At 42.4% G+C, this 16,054-nt stretch overlaps 1 protein-coding gene across 1 annotated transcript; it reads left to right on the forward strand.

Moving 5' to 3' along the window:
* Positions 1-7,174: 7,174 nt before the first annotated feature.
* Positions 7,175-13,317, forward strand: P2ry1 (purinergic receptor P2Y1). Its single transcript, XM_005344045.3, has one exon. It carries the CDS (start codon positions 7,836-7,838, stop codon positions 8,955-8,957), a length of 1,122 nt encoding a protein of 373 aa, XP_005344102.1. The 5' UTR covers positions 7,175-7,835; the 3' UTR covers positions 8,958-13,317.
* The last annotated feature ends 2,737 nt before the right edge of the window (positions 13,318-16,054 follow it).

The following is a 16,054-nucleotide window of genomic DNA, read 5'->3' on the forward strand; positions in this document are numbered from 1 at the left end:
CTGCCTTCGCTGCTAATGAGTGCTCACTCACCCCTCTGCCAAAGGCAGCCAGCGGGTTTCCAGGGCTTGCTCTCATCTTTCTAGGAGCACTGTTTTCTCCCATAGGCACAATTCTCTGTCTCTAGGACATTGAGGGAATTTGTCAAATTGAATTTCCTGAGAGTCTTTCAGTCAGAATATCCTTTCTTCCATTCCAATCACAAGTATGGACACAGTATTTTTTTAATAGGGGACAATTTTAGAAGCATCCATTCCCTGCCTTAATATCTCCTTCCAGGATAAGTAGATCATGCTTCCAATCTTGGAATCTGTTACTTGATTCTGCACCAAGGCTCAGAGACAGCAAGAACAGAAGCCTGCCTCCGGTTCTAATGCTTACTTTTTTATAATACTTCTACATACTTTGAAGAAAGTCACTTTCTCAAAGCTGTTTTTGCTTCTTACTGTCAAGCATCTTCATGTTAAGATCTATCACTACAGTGGCAATAACATTGAGTTGGGCACAGCGTGTGGATAATACTACAGAGTATGCACACTGGCCATCATTGACCCAGGTGATTCTGACATTATTAGAAGCATGCCAGAACAGACTGGTGAAAAGTAAAAAGTTTTCCTTTAATAAAACTTTACCAGAGCTCCAAAAAAAAAAAAATCTATCCACTAAGATGGAAAAACAAAAATACATTATAAATGTAGGACCCAGCCATGACAAGCTCAATAGAGACCTGAGTCTTGGTAGTTTTCCTAAAGGCAATACCTGGTTGCAAGAAAGACCATAAACTGAGACTAGTCAGGCACCAGCCAGGAACAAGCCATCCAAAGGATATTCCTAACATTCCAAGGGTTGTAGATAGGATCACCTGTGAGCACACACCCTGCTAATGTAACTTTTCTAGGTTTTGCCTTTAAATAAGTCCCTCTAGAAGGGCGGGGTACCTCCTTTTGCCACTGCTTTGCAGTTCTTTTAGACAAGGTCCCTGCCGGCTGTAATTGTGCACACAATAAACCTTGCTTTTGCATTTTGGTGAGTCAGTCTCCCTGATGGTCTTATGGGCTCCTCATGGACTGGGCACAACAATAAATAAGAATCATACCCACAATATATATATATAATACCTGTCGTTTATTCTGTACATATTGTGTGCTTGGCACAGTCTAACCACTTTACAATCTTACAGCTATTTTGTGATAGAGGAATTATTTTCTATGAACATGGACATAGAACCGATTCGGCAATATTGCTATCATTTAACTTTTAATGGCCCTTAATTGACTTCTGAATCCAGTTGTCTTCTTCTCTAGACTCCTGTGCTCAATAATGAGTTATTACACAATCCTCATTCTGTACAGCAGATGGCACGTATATGTCACAATTCGAGAGTCCCAAGCCCTTAAGATCTATTAGTTTCAGACAGGAGAAGTTTCAACAAAGCAATGTCAAACAGCGTCACAAAAACTTGTCACTCACTGGCAGTGGCAGTGATTTGGATGAGCAGCTTGGACACCAAGAGGACCTTGTCACACAAGCGAAGTCCCTTTGTCCACATATGCCACACTCTGTACCAAGGAGACCTACCAGCTAATCTGTATCTGCACTTGTGTCTAGAAAACAACACAGGACCTCAAGGTGAGACAGTACTTCACTTATTCACTAACTATCACCATGATGGAGTCCCCAGGAGACAGAAACACCTCATTGCTATATCAGCCATCCAGAAACGAGAAAGGTGGCAAAAGGCAGAACCAGCTTGAGATTCTGAGATTCAGCTCAATTTATCATTGAAAACATAGAAGCAAATGCTTATGTTTATACCTGAAGCATTACCTCCCTCCTATTTTGGTTCTTTTCCAACAAAACTAATGATTTTTATATTGATTATTATTTAATCTTCATGTCAATGTGCTGTTAGAAACAGGCAATTTGGAGCTATTTGTGTTTAACAGGTTGACCCACGGATTGGTTTCTTCATTACCAGGCTTATTTTTAGAAGACTGTAGAAAGTTTTGCTTGTTGAGGGAAGACTATCTGGAGCTAGTTTATCTTGTCAGTCCTTGCATAAAAATCTTAACTAAAGTCAGGCACAGTGGCACAACTTGGAGTCTCAACACTTGGGAAGCTGAGGCAGGGGGATTGCTAAAAATCCCAGCTCAGTCAAGGCCTCACAGGGGAAACGTATCTCAAAACAACAACAACAAAAACAAACAAACAAAAAACCCAAATAAACCAATGCCCTAAACTGAGCACTGGAAGCCTTGTTAGAACTGATCTGACTTTCATCAAAGTGCAAAGTTCAAGGTTGGTTTTGGGAGACACCACTGACAGCTCTTAGCTGCGATGAGCTACTCTTCTGCACAGCTCTCTCCTTCCCCATCCCAACCTTGGACTGTAATTTCTGTCTCCTCTGTTTCTCCCCCCGCTGTGACTTCTAATGAAATAAATTTCAGGAAGCCTCCTGATTGAATCCATGACAAGTGTGTAATTGACAGGAGCAGCTGGGCCCTCTTGACACGTGACCACCCTCTCATTCCTTCAGTTGGCTTCTTTATTTTAAATCCCCACCTTAGCTCTTTCTCCTATTTCTCTTTGGTTGGAGGACATCTCTGAGAGTTTCCTTAGATTTCTTGCTTCCTATATTTTCCTGTTACTTTGATTTGAGATGGAACATTTTCCTCATTTCCTAAGGTATTCTTCAGAAATCATCCTGTCTCATTTTTTATTCTTAGGAGCTTCTACAGGGTCTCCTTGCCTGCTCATCAGGGTTTCATTGCTCTTACCTGAAAACTCAGAACAGCCATACCAGCCGTTGATTTCTTTCCTTTCATACTGACACCGAACGTAGCTCTAGCGTTTGTGGTGTCTTATTTATTTTAATTGGATGTTCTTTTTCTTCCCTTTCCTGTGGATGTACACTGGAATTATTCTCAATGATCTTTTCGTCCTTTTTTAAACAAGAAAAAATTAGATTTTCTGAAGATGATAATGAGAATCTGAGCACAAGAGTCTTTTCTTTATGAGTTTAAGTGCAAAGATATGAGTTTAATGATTATCATTTTCAATTTATATTTTTTATAAAAGTTGTGTAAAGACATAGTGAGTGCATTTGAGAAGCTTCTAAGAGTCTCTGTGGTCCTTTGAGGACCAGCTTAATATTTTCTCTTGAGAGGAGTCTTCTGGGAATTGCTGGTTTTTAATGCTAAGTCCTTACTGGCCATAGTTATGCTTTCTAAGCAGCGACCCCCACTTCTTTCAGCTCCATCACTAGTTTGTGACCCATGTTTAATCCCAGTTTCTAGTCCGTGACAGTGGGTGAACTCCCTAACCTTTCTGATCAGGTAATTTTATCACTCCTACTATTTACCTCAGTAACATTATTGCCAGTAGTAGAATGGGATATTCTAGAAAAACAAAACAAAAAAAAGCTTTTTTTTTCATTTTTCACTTTCAAATTATTATATTAATATGTGTGTTCGTGTTTTAACTACATGTATGTCTGTGAATCACAAGTGCCTGGTGTCCACTGAGGCCAGAAGAAGGCATTGGGTCCCCAGAAACTGGAGTTACAGATGGGTGGTAACCATCATGTGAGAGCTGGATATTGAACTCAGGTCCTCTGGAGAAGCAGCTCATGCTCTTAACCACTGAGCCATCTCTCCAGTCCATAGACAATGTTTTTTTTTTTAATTGTGTCTTATAAATCCTAAGTCTACGGGGAGCTATTGAAATCCTGAGTGAATGTGTATTGTTGCTACGAGCATGGCTACGTCAAGGACCTCAATGGTCCAGCTCCATGGGCGTTGCAAAGCTTACCCAAGGGGAGGCTCAGAGGAATGACACAGCCTTCCTCTGGGTTGAGTGCAAAGGTTGAGAGTGTGTTGAAATATCCACCATAGTTTTTTTTTCCTCTGAGGATGTTCATGGTCTGAAGACAGATCATACTGAGATTAGCTAAACCTGCCTCCTGCCTCTTGTTCAGCTGTGGGCTGTAACCCTGCCTCGCTTTTCAAAGGTTCTGTAATAAACATGGATAAGCTTGTGGGTGCTGTGCCTTCCCCATCCGGGAACCCAGACCACCTGATCTCAGCTTTTCTCTGATGTCTGTGTATGTGTCTGTCATTTCTTCATTCTTCTGTTGCCCCAAGTCAGGGTTCTGGAAGTCATTCATAAGACTTCTGTTGCTATGTTACATGATATTACATGATATGTGTGTTCTTGGCATTTTAAACACATTAATACTCATTTATATCTCCAAGGGTGGGACGGTATGAAAGGTTCTTACCCATCCTAAGGGTTATGGTGGACACATTTAAACATATCACAGCTCAGTAATGGGAAAATATCAATTTTCTGTAACCAAAGTTTATGTGGTGTGGGAACCTGGAAGAATGAAGACACAAAGTCACGAAGAAAGCTGTCGACTTTTAGTCTTAAGTTTGGTAAAAATGCCAGCAAATAGAAAGGAAAACCTAGCTCTGTCTCTTTAGATTCTTGTTGGTACTTCTGGGCAGCATTTCCTCCTTGGAGGCAGTGTCATGGCCAGCAGAGGAGCAAAGGATCCAGAGCACAAGACAGTCTGGCTCCGGAGCTTCACCTCAAGAGACAAGGTGAAGATTTACAGACAGGAGAAGGCCAGAGAGATCTTGCCTAGGTGGCCCCCTAGGCTCCTGTAGTTCAGACTACTAGGCATGTCAAAGGACAAATATTTTGAAGTCCCTGAGCCCCAACACACTGTAACTCCAATTCACTACCAATTAGCATCCAAGTGCTGGCAGCAAATGTTGGGGGCAATATGGGACATATGTTTTTCGATGTTTCTCTTACACTTTTAAGGCATATATAATTTTATTCAAATATGAATACAGACAGTCGGTCTTAGGTGATCTTTTAATTTTTCCTTCATCGAATCTAGTTCAGTATTTTACAAATAGAAGGTTACAAACAAATGATTATAGCTTATCCCTATAAGGTGCATTTTAAATTTTAATATACCTTCAACATAGTACAAATACATAGTTAAATATGATAAATGTGAAAGTAGTATTTCAAAGAATCACTCTTTTTAAAAAAAAAATCCACTTTTAAAATGTCTATGATGCAGTCTGGTTCCCTAAATTTCTAGTAGGTTTTCTGAAAGGACTTAGTGCTCTCTGGACCAAAGGTAGGTTTCAAAACACTCACATGATGAGCTAATGCATTTGCAACAGACCTTTGAGGGAGGCTATGTACTGCTTAGATTGCAAATGGACAGTGGAAAGGAGTGAGAAGGCAAGACCTCCTGAGTACCCTGGAAAGGCTTAGTGGGCTTTCCCTTGCTTCCTTTTCCTTCATAGTAGATGATGCAGCCCTGCTAGGAGCCTGTCAGTCAATAGAGGAGCATCTCTTAAGGCTTAGAATCGTGGAATTGTATGATGTGAAGACTGGCGAGTAACAGAAAAAATAACACAGCTGTTTCTGAGCTGCATCCCCTGTACACTTTGGCGTGTTCTAATGTTATCATCGCTGTGCTTTGGGGTTCACAGCACCTGTGTGTTCACTCGGTCCATGGAGTACAACTTGCTGCTCCCCTGAAGGATATGCTGGGTGGAGTGATTTTTTTTCTGATATCTGAGAAAAGGGCTCACAATTTTCCTCTAAGGTTTCTTGTTTGTTTCCCTTCTACACTGTGTGTGAGTGTTTGTGTGTACTTGCACACATGCTCATGTGCCACAACCCATGAGTGTGGAGTAGGAGTGTGGAGGTCAAAAGACAAAAGGCAATGCTTTCCTTCCACCAGGTGAGTTGGGGGACCAGGTCCTCGGGCTCACTGGTAAGTGACTAATGCCCTGAAGGGCTGAGCCATTTCACCAACCCCTCCTTAGTATTTTTAAGGGAACACAGTCATTGAATATATGGGACTAGAAAGAAATAGATATAGTATAGACTTGAAGACATTTCATTTTTATATTTTTTTCTGTAAGAGAAATGTATTTGTTCATGTAGCACACAAAATACATCAATCAGTTAATTGTCATAAAGTGCTTGGTGCCATTCTTGGGAAAGCCTGCTCAATTATGTCCTCAAGTAGGAAATAACCATTTAGTTTACAACTAAAAGTATACACATTTTGGAATATGTTGCCTACATTTTTTATGCATTTGGAGGCCTAAACTAAGGTCTGCCATAAATATACTAATTGCATTGTTCTCTGGCTGTATTTTTAAGGTATCTGCTGGAAGGAACGTGCAACTATGAACTTTAAGAAATAGGATTGGTAACAAGGGCAAACCGTTCATTAATCACTTCCCAAAGGGAACTCTTTCTCTATAAAGCTATGTGTAATACTCGGTTTGATGTTGAAATATTTTTACTGTAGTCTCTGATACTTAATTAAACGTGAATGGAGGTTTGATGGCGCTTGTCTTTTCCAGCAAGTGTTATCTAACAAGTTGTACTGATGATATGTGTAGCCTTAGCTATCATCAGTTGAATCAGGCTCTTAAGGACATTCTCACAAAAATGTTACCAGTGAGGCTGATTTATTAGCATTTTGCTAAATTGATGGGGAAAAAAAACAGTTGAGATTAACTACAACAAAAAACAACAACAAAAACAAACAGACACGAAGGGCAGAACGCGACTCGCCCATGCTGCTTACCACCCTCACTCATTCAAAGCTGGCACCTTCTGGGATCAGCAGGTTTCTACACGCGCTGGGCAAAGCAAGGCGCTGTGCAGGGCCAGGGCGTGCCCACCTGCAAACTGCTGGCTGTCTGGAGCCTGCAAACACCTTGCGAATTCCGAGAGGCTCTGGGGATGTCTGCCCAGAACGTTTAGCTCACAGCTTTAGGCAAAATGCTGCCAGCGTTCAGAAGCTTTCCAATGTATCAGCAACTTCACTTTGCAGAGCTGGCTGTTGGAGGTCTTGAGGAAACCCCTCTGACCAATCGCTCGCTAGTAGCCGTCGCTACCATAGCTTATCTTTTGTTCTGACCACTGATTGGAGTGGCAGCGGCCGTGCCAGGCGTGCAGGGGCACCGCGAACCCTGCTTCCAGAGGCCACCTCCCGCCCTCAACGCCCAGCCCTGAGTCCGCCGCCACCAGCTAGCACGGCGGAGACACGCCCCTCTCCTCCCCGCGGAGCGCGGACTCGCCCGGGCTCTCTGGCTCCGCCCACCCCGCTGGGAGCCTGGCTCTCTTTCCTGCCCCCTGCACTCGAGACCCAGTGGAGCCTCGGGAAAGGCTGCAGCCTTCATGGACCACAAGCGGGGTGCAGGCTAGCAGCGTCGGGGTCCGCGGCCACGCGCTCTCCAAAGGACCTCCCGAGACTGAGCGCGGCCGGAAGAAGCGGCGGGTGGCCCCAGCGAAGGTCCGAGCTTGCCAGGTAGGGATTAGGCAGATGGCCAGGCAAAGTTGATCAGTGCGGGAGGTGGCTGGCCTGAGCCTTCTCGCCGCTGGGAACCGCCAAGCGACTTGAACTCGACCTCGCCGCGCCGCGCCCCGGGCGCGCAGTGCAGCGCTGATCTGCTGCTGCCCCGCGCGGGAGCGCACTTGCAAACTTGGTGGAGGTGCCCTGCGCGTCCTGTTGTGTAACCTCCGCGCTGCCAGCTGGACCGGGAAGTTGCCCGCCCGTCCTTCAGCTTGGTTCAGTCGCAACCTCGGGGCCAATTTCATGGCCCGCGACGAACGCGCGGCTAGAGCCGGCGTGGGCGAGCCCCCGCGCGCCCCGACCCGTGGGGAACTCCCGCGCGCCGTCCCTTCCCCTCGCCCGCGCCTCCGATGCGCGCTGAGCCCCTCGCCGCTGCCGCCCGCTCGCTGCGGTCTGCCCCTCCGAGTTGCTGCCTGAGTTGGAGAGCAGAGGATGACCGAGGTCCCTTGGCCAGCTGTCCCCAACGGGACGGACACAGCTTTCCTGGCTGGCCTGGGCTCGCCTTGGGGAAACAGTACAGTAGCTTCCACGGCAGCAGTTGCCTCTTCATTCAGATGTGCCCTGACCAAGACCGGCTTCCAGTTCTACTACCTGCCGGTGGTCTACATATTAGTGTTCATCATAGGCTTCCTGGGCAACAGCGTGGCTATCTGGATGTTCGTTTTCCACATGAAACCTTGGAGCGGCATCTCCGTGTACATGTTCAACTTGGCTCTGGCGGACTTTTTGTACGTGCTCACCCTGCCAGCTCTCATCTTTTATTACTTCAACAAGACTGACTGGATCTTCGGGGATGCGATGTGCAAGCTTCAGAGATTCATCTTCCATGTAAACCTCTATGGCAGCATCTTGTTCCTCACCTGCATCAGCGCACACAGGTACAGCGGCGTGGTGTACCCGCTCAAATCTCTGGGCAGGCTCAAGAAGAAGAATGCCATTTATGTCAGCGTGCTGGTGTGGCTGATTGTGGTGGTGGCCATCTCCCCCATTCTCTTCTACTCTGGCACTGGGATGCGGAAAAACAAAACCATCACCTGCTATGACACCACCGCCGATGAGTACCTGCGAAGTTATTTCATCTACAGCATGTGCACAACCGTGGCCATGTTCTGCATCCCCTTGGTGCTGATCTTGGGCTGCTATGGATTAATTGTTAGAGCTCTGATTTACAAAGACCTGGACAACTCTCCTCTCCGGAGGAAATCCATTTACCTGGTAATAATTGTCCTGACAGTGTTTGCTGTGTCTTACATCCCTTTCCACGTGATGAAAACGATGAATCTGCGGGCACGGCTGGATTTCCAGACCCCAGAAATGTGTGCATTCAATGACAGGGTTTATGCCACCTACCAGGTGACACGAGGTCTGGCAAGTCTCAACAGCTGTGTGGATCCCATTCTTTATTTCTTGGCTGGAGACACTTTCAGAAGGAGATTGTCCCGAGCCACCAGGAAAGCTTCCAGGAGAAGTGAGGCCAATTTACAATCCAAGAGTGAAGAAATGACTCTCAATATCTTATCCGAGTTCAAGCAGAATGGAGACACCAGCTTGTGAAGGCACCAGACCCAAACACCTCCCTTTTGTAACATGGTAGGATGCTCACAGAACAAACTATCTTTTTGTTCTCCTTAAGTTCCTAGTGCTCCAGATCAGACAGTAGTGAGTTGAGAAAAAAAAAAGGAAGCATCGGTTTATTGCACACTCACGTTTATCTTCCTTTCCTGTAAGCTCCTTTCTTACTCACTAGGAGTCTGTGTAATCGAGCAGTGCCACCTAGATAAACACGCCCTCTTCTCCCTTTGAAACTCACAGGCACGGCTATTATTTAAGTGTGTGCATGTGTAGCAGGGCACTTTTGATATTAAAAGTTTCTCCCAGAAAAACTGGCCGCCTGGAATTGGAGTTTGTGATTTGTCCAGCCTCTGTTGCTGTGTGCATCTCATGGTGAAAACAAACTAAAGTCTCTACTTTCAAAAACTGCTTGGCCTAGGCTAATACCAGTCAGTCCATTCAGTAATGAGCAGCTGCCTGCGGTCCGTGCCCTTCAGTTCCTCGGAAGCATAGATGGTGGCTGATAATGTCTTTGAGGAATTGAAAAGGAAAATAAAATCAGTGGACTTTTATGTGTGGAAAATGAGTATTTCCAGTCATTTCTGGAAGACTGATTCCGGCACATTGCCTGTTTAATGTTTGGTGGTGGGAGGATGCGGATATTATATTATTGGCAAAATACATTCAAAATAATTGAAGTGCATGTGTTTTTCTTATAAATATTGTGGACTGTTAGGCTTCCTGGGATAAAAAAAAAAAAAAAAGCCCTCACTTGCTCCACTGCTGTGCAGTGTCTTTGGACTTTGTGTTCCAAGAGAAGTACTCACCCACATCTGTGAAAACAATTTTGAGAAATCACAGTTAAATTTCAGACTGAAGGTTGGTTGGCTGAAGCAGCAGAATGTTAGATTGAGGGCTATAGAGCAGGGCTGTTAGTGTTTTAGAGGACTGTGGTTGACAGACATTCACAGTGCGGCTGGGGGTGGGGAGAAGAGTTCTAAAATAGTAATGGGAAGAAGGTTCCTTCTGATTCCTCAGAGTTCTTGAAAACATGAAATGCCTACTGAAATGTGAATGTAAGGAAGTCATAGGTGTGCCAAGAGCATGGGCAGCTGAAATCTTTTAACAAATTGTAATGTTTTAACAAATTGTTATCTTTTAGTGACACTTGAAATGAAAAACATTTGCAGAGAGAAAGTAGAGGAAATTAACTTGGAAGTAACCGAGGCACCATAAAACTGAAAAGAAGGCAATTGAAAGTATACATCAAGCCCTCTGTAGTTAGGGGATAGCCACTGTTTTCTACTCTTGTCTGCTAAGCAGCAGTGAAATATTTGTAAGAAGGTACTGAAATTTAAAAAGAATTTTCAATGAGTAACGAATTGCTACATTTGTAGTCCTTGGTATCACCAAACTTAATATAATTAAAATAATGAGGAAACAGTCACAAATAAATAACCTGCTGTCAGAAGAACTTTAGCTTGAAAGCTAGTCTTTACCGGCTATCTTCTGAGGTTATAAATGACGCTAGAAAGCGCTTTTAAAGTACTTCCTAAGACAAAAAAAAAAAAGAACCTTTGTGACCCAGTAGGATATAATGACATAAAATTCAGGGCTGGATGTCAGTTTTAGACACGCGAGTGACCGGGGACCTGAGAGCTCTTTGGAGTGCTTCCATTTGCCAAGTCTCATGTTACTCAGACCCATGAAGAAGAGCTGCATTCAGCCTTCCTATCTCTCAGTGGCTCTCTTACACATTCAGTCTTGCCATAAAAGCCAACTGAAGTAGACACTTTAGGTGTCTTCCACTTTTGAGGTTTGCAGAGTTCCCAAGGTGTTAAGATTCATGCAGCATTTTCTGTTTCAGAACCCTACAGACAAAAGTCTAAAACATAGCCTCAGTACGTTGACACTTCAAAACTGTTCAGTGGCTCAAAAGTAATTTTGTTAAACTAATCCAAATGGAAATTTCAGAAACACACAGCTCAGAGATTTATATGTCTCCATTATTTCCTCATTGTTTAATACAGTTTTCTGCGTTTGAATTTCATGATGCCAGTCTGATCTTGGGTAGATATTAAATGCACTGTTTCAACATTCATAAACTGTTCTTTGGGGATGTGTTTTGGTGAGGGGAACCAAGGTCCTTTACACTTTGCCGTGTTCCTCTTTCTTGGGATTAGCCCCAGGGCCTAATGGATACTAGGCAAGAGTCCAGCCACTGAGATACAGCCCCAGCCTCACCTTCTTCCTTAGATTGCTTCATCATTTAATAAAATAACACTGACTGTGCCAAATTCTTCCAGGTCAAGAGAAGTCCCTGAGATGACCTGTGCGTGTACAGGTCAGGAAGAAGCAACGCGTTATTAGCCAAAAAACCAATTTGTGCCACCTGATATGAGTAAGCATATTCATAGTAAAGACAGATCTGTTGACACTTGGGTGAATGACACCAAAAAATGTACGGTTTAGCAAGTCACTGAATTTCACACTGCTAAAGTGTTTCCAACTTCAAGGGTTTGTGATTGTTGTCGGTTTTGTTGTTATTCCTTACAAATTGTTCTTTGACTCTTTGAAGGTTGCTTTGAACTTATATTGCACTAACATGATAAATTAAGAAGAAACGTAGCACAGAGAAAATTCAAAATTAAAACCACGATGTGGCTACGGAGAATTTGCTGGAATCTTGACACTTGAATCCCATTTTGCATGAGCAGCAAAAGTGAGAGGGTATTCATTTGTTGGCACCATGGGTGCTGCGGTAAATCTTGAAAAGCAGACAATGAGAATCTGGTTCTGTGCTTCCTAGGACTCTTCCATCTAGTCCTTGGATAAAATTCTTTGTGTTTACCAACTGTTGTATGGACAGGTCAAAACCTGAAAATCTCTACTTAACCAGAACACTATACCACCTTTTTATATGTCAGATACCAGTACTTAGCAAGAGCCAGAATTCAATTAGTAACAGAACTTAGAAGATGTGGTACTAGTAAGCATGTATCAAAGATTTTGTTTTGCCAATTGAATGTAATTACTACAATAGTATTTATTGATGAAGCTCGTGGGCCTTCAGCTGTACAGACTGTAAAACTTCTTTGAAAGTACAATATGCTGATGTAAATTCTATTTATTGCAATGTATAATATTCAAATGTCACACTGGCATATTTTATGATAATATAGTGCTAGATAAAATGGCAATTATATTTAAGACTTTTTCATATGTTAGTATTGAACATTTAAGACTAGTTTGTATTTGAATCTAAAACAAAAATCTGTTTTATTATGTGTTTAATTTTCCCTGGATTTGGGTTTGCATGCCTTCCTTTCATTCAGGATTCTTGTTCTACAGGCACAACTTGGTGTTAGACTATTATAAGATTCATAACAAGTGTAGGATATTTTAGACAGGTTTTGTATTGTGTTATATATATATTTGTATTATAGAAAGTTTGTGTTGTCTTTTCAGAATGTTTGGAATATGCCCTAAATATTTCCACTGCCACAGGCTAAATAAGGCTTGTCTCCTACTCAAAATGGATGATTTAGAAGTCTAGTGGGCATTATAGACATGATGTAAGAATTGAAACACACATTTAGTGAAACAGCAAGAGAAAAGTGCGGCTGATGTCTTTTGCTAGATCTTGAAGCTTTGCATTGTACTTTTTCTTAAGACAACACAGTACAATCTTAACATCTTTAAGGTAGGGGTTTTACCTAACACTACCAACAAGTTCAGCATTGCAATTGACTTTAATCTATTTTCTTCAGGCACTCTGGCAACTTCAATGCCAACATTTTTAGTGATAACTGTATCATTTGGCTGCTAAATTCTGCCACTTTTTTTTTAAATGAAGGTGAACTTATGTTACAGAACAAAATTTATGCATTTGAGTTATATGTTGTTTTAGAGATTTTTCAAGAAGATTTTATTTTTATAATATCTGTGATTTTCATGTAGATGATGGAAGCGGATTTCTTTGCAGTTAGCAGCGCTACGGAGAAGTATGAAACAGTGTTATTTGATTGACACTTTGAGCCTTCTCAGGTTTATCAGCATCAGTGATAGCTTGACAAAATTTGGGTTGATTACATATAACTGTCTTTGTAATAAAAAAGAGGTGTACTTCCCGTAAAAGCACAGTATTGTTTGAATGTAGCAGGCTGCAGAATCTCCCGTGTTTCTGTGCTTGCGTGCATGTGTGTGAGTGCGTGTGTGCGCGCGTGTGTGTGGTGTGCCCAAGGCATGGCAGCCAACCTTGTATCTGCTATTTATAGTAACAACAGAACTTTATAATTGAGGTCATCGGAATTATACTTATCATAGACAATTCAAACTGAGAAATTCAATAAAACTATGAAACATGGTGACACTGTCTGTGTTTGTACACTACTCTTGCTCAACAGTTTTCTCACATTATAATACACAGAGTGGAAAATATGGTAGGACGTGTATTAATAAAGTAATTTTTAAGATGACAAGTGGGGTATAAGATTTTAAGATAAAAGAAGAATCCTTGTTTAAGTTAATCCCTAAGATTATTATTATTTGATGTTTCAAAGAGGATATAATCTATTGGGGGTTTGTGAAGATAGGGTTTCTCTGTGTAGCCCTAGCCATCTTGGAACTTTCTTCGTAGATCAGGCTGGCCTCGAACTCACAGGGATCTGCCTGCTTCTGCTTATCCATAGAAGTAATTATACTAACCATCTTTTTTAGGCTCTGTTTTTTAGCTTACATTGCCTTTGTCTCCCTGGTGTAAGATTATCTATCTATCTATCTATCTATCTATCTATCTATCTATCTATCTATCTATCTATCTATCTATGTGTATGTGTGATGTACATATATATGTGTGTGTATATATGCACATGTATATATATGTATATATATATGTAATTAAAGCATGTTTAAGCCATGCCTTTATATTAAAATCATCTCAGTAGAGGAGGTGAATGTGCAGTGTTCCTGCACTGTGTTTTCTGGCATCTTCAGAACTGTCCTATAAGAAATTCCTGAGCAAAACATGCAAATCTCTGCCTGCCCTTAAGAAACTGGTAAGTCCTTAGGAAGGTCTTCATTAGATGCACTGGGCAGATTGCACTGTTTGTGACATCAACGTTGGTAAAGTGTGTGTGTGTGTGTGTTGTTGCATGTTAGAGTGTATATGCTCATTGGAGTATGTATTGGGATGTATGTGTGATACAGTGTTACTGGAGTGTGTCTAATTCATACTCGGGAATAATGCATATAGTTATCTTGATATTTTAAGACTTTGTCCTAAAGTTTTAACAACTTTGACTTTGTACATCACCTTAAGTATTACAGAACATTTTTTTTTCCTGCAAATAAAAGTGCTTTTTTTCCCTCTTCTGTCAATGGCTTAGAAAATTTAAATACTCTTTTTAGGAAACTTAGAATTCTGCTCCCAAATATGATCAGAGCTTCCATTTCCAGATGTAAAAACTGCTGCTGTATTCGGAGCTCATCTGGTATGGTCCAGAACTCTGACAGCACAAGTGCTGTGCACACAGCAGATGTCACTTGAAATCTGTGTTCATGTTTTCTCTGTGCTTGTTAACCCTGCAAAGTCACAGTGCTCTTGGCACATCCTGGGGTCTGCCCTGGGCAGTCAGCATGGCTGCTGAGACTGATGGGCAATCCAAACCAGCAGCTATGGGTACATCTGGCCCCTGAACTGAGCAGCTGGCCGGACCACAGTGACCCAGAAACAAGGCTGGGAATGGGATAGGGATATGGGGGCAAGTGGCCTGTCTGTCGTACAAAATAAGAAAAAAAAAACATCCTCCCTACTTTTTTGGATTGCTTGTTGGTTAGAAATGACCAGTATGAAGATGGCAAATCCTCCACGATGGGCTAAGACAGAGACCCTGAAGATGATGCAGCAAGTTCTGTCACTTTGGTTTACAGGTGAGAGTAAAATTTCTGTTCAAAGGCAGGGAGAGGAAAAGAACACACTAAGGTTATGAGGGACTGACTTCAACAAAGGAAATTGAATAGAGAATAATGTTAATCAGAATCAGTAAATGATTTTAGTGTGTGAGTGTGTGTGTGTGTGTGCGTGTTATGTATGCATGCGTGTGTGCATGTGTACATTTACTTGTGTCCTAGGTTTTGCTAGAGATTTTATTTTACTATTTTTGTTGTAGACATGGTCAAAAATTGTAAATTGTCCATTACTCTAGTAAAAGGTGGCATGCATATCTAAAGAAACAGGATGAGACATTTGTTTCTCAGAACTACTTTTAAATAAATGCAAAGGTATTTGCTTAACCTTATTACATGCAATCCTTTTTCATACTGTTAGTGTTATATTGTTACAATCATAATTCCCTGTGCATTTGGAGCTGAAGGGTCTCTTGCTTTCTCAAGCATGGCAAACTTAGCTCTAGCGGACCTTGCCCTTCTCCCCAAAACCCTGTCTTCTGCCTCACTAAAAACCCGCTACATTACAGCCCTAAAGCTAGTCCCTACAGTCTATTCCCTTATTTGGCCACTTCCTCCTGAGACTGGCTACCAAGGTCCTGCTATCAAAAGCCCCCTTTGTCTCACCTAATTAACATGCCCAGTTAAAATTAAACATTTCATCTTAACACAGGCTTTCCCCTTTTACCTTCATAAACCACCATTTGCCTATGGACCACATCTGTCTCTTCTCTACTTAGAGGCCGTCCTTTGTCATCCCCCCCCCAGGACAAAGGCCCCCTTCCCCCTCTCTCTTGCTCCTTTTCCTCTATGCCCTGTCTTTGTCTATTACTCCTTGCCCTTTGTGCCTCTGGAGCAAATAAATTTCCTTTGTGCTAAGAACTTGTTCTAGGGATGTTCTGAGCCAAGCGTGAGGTCCCTGCAGAAGTCATTGCACTTGATCTGACCATATCTTGAGGTTTGGACTGTCACCTTCGTACGTGTAACAGCCCAAACTTGCCATCAGAAAGGCCCAGCTCTGAACTCAGTGCTGCTCCTTGAAGCCTGTATTCCCTTGTCAGGTTATGTAAACCTTTCAGCGGTGTATTCCATGCCAACAAGAAGGGCGTAACAATAAGCACCTTACGTGATATTGGAGGGGAAGACGAGGTGTA

This window comes from Microtus ochrogaster, chromosome 1 (assembly GCF_000317375.1).
Source record: "Microtus ochrogaster isolate Prairie Vole_2 chromosome 1, MicOch1.0, whole genome shotgun sequence".
NCBI classification, from domain to species: Eukaryota; Metazoa; Chordata; class Mammalia; order Rodentia; family Cricetidae; genus Microtus; species Microtus ochrogaster.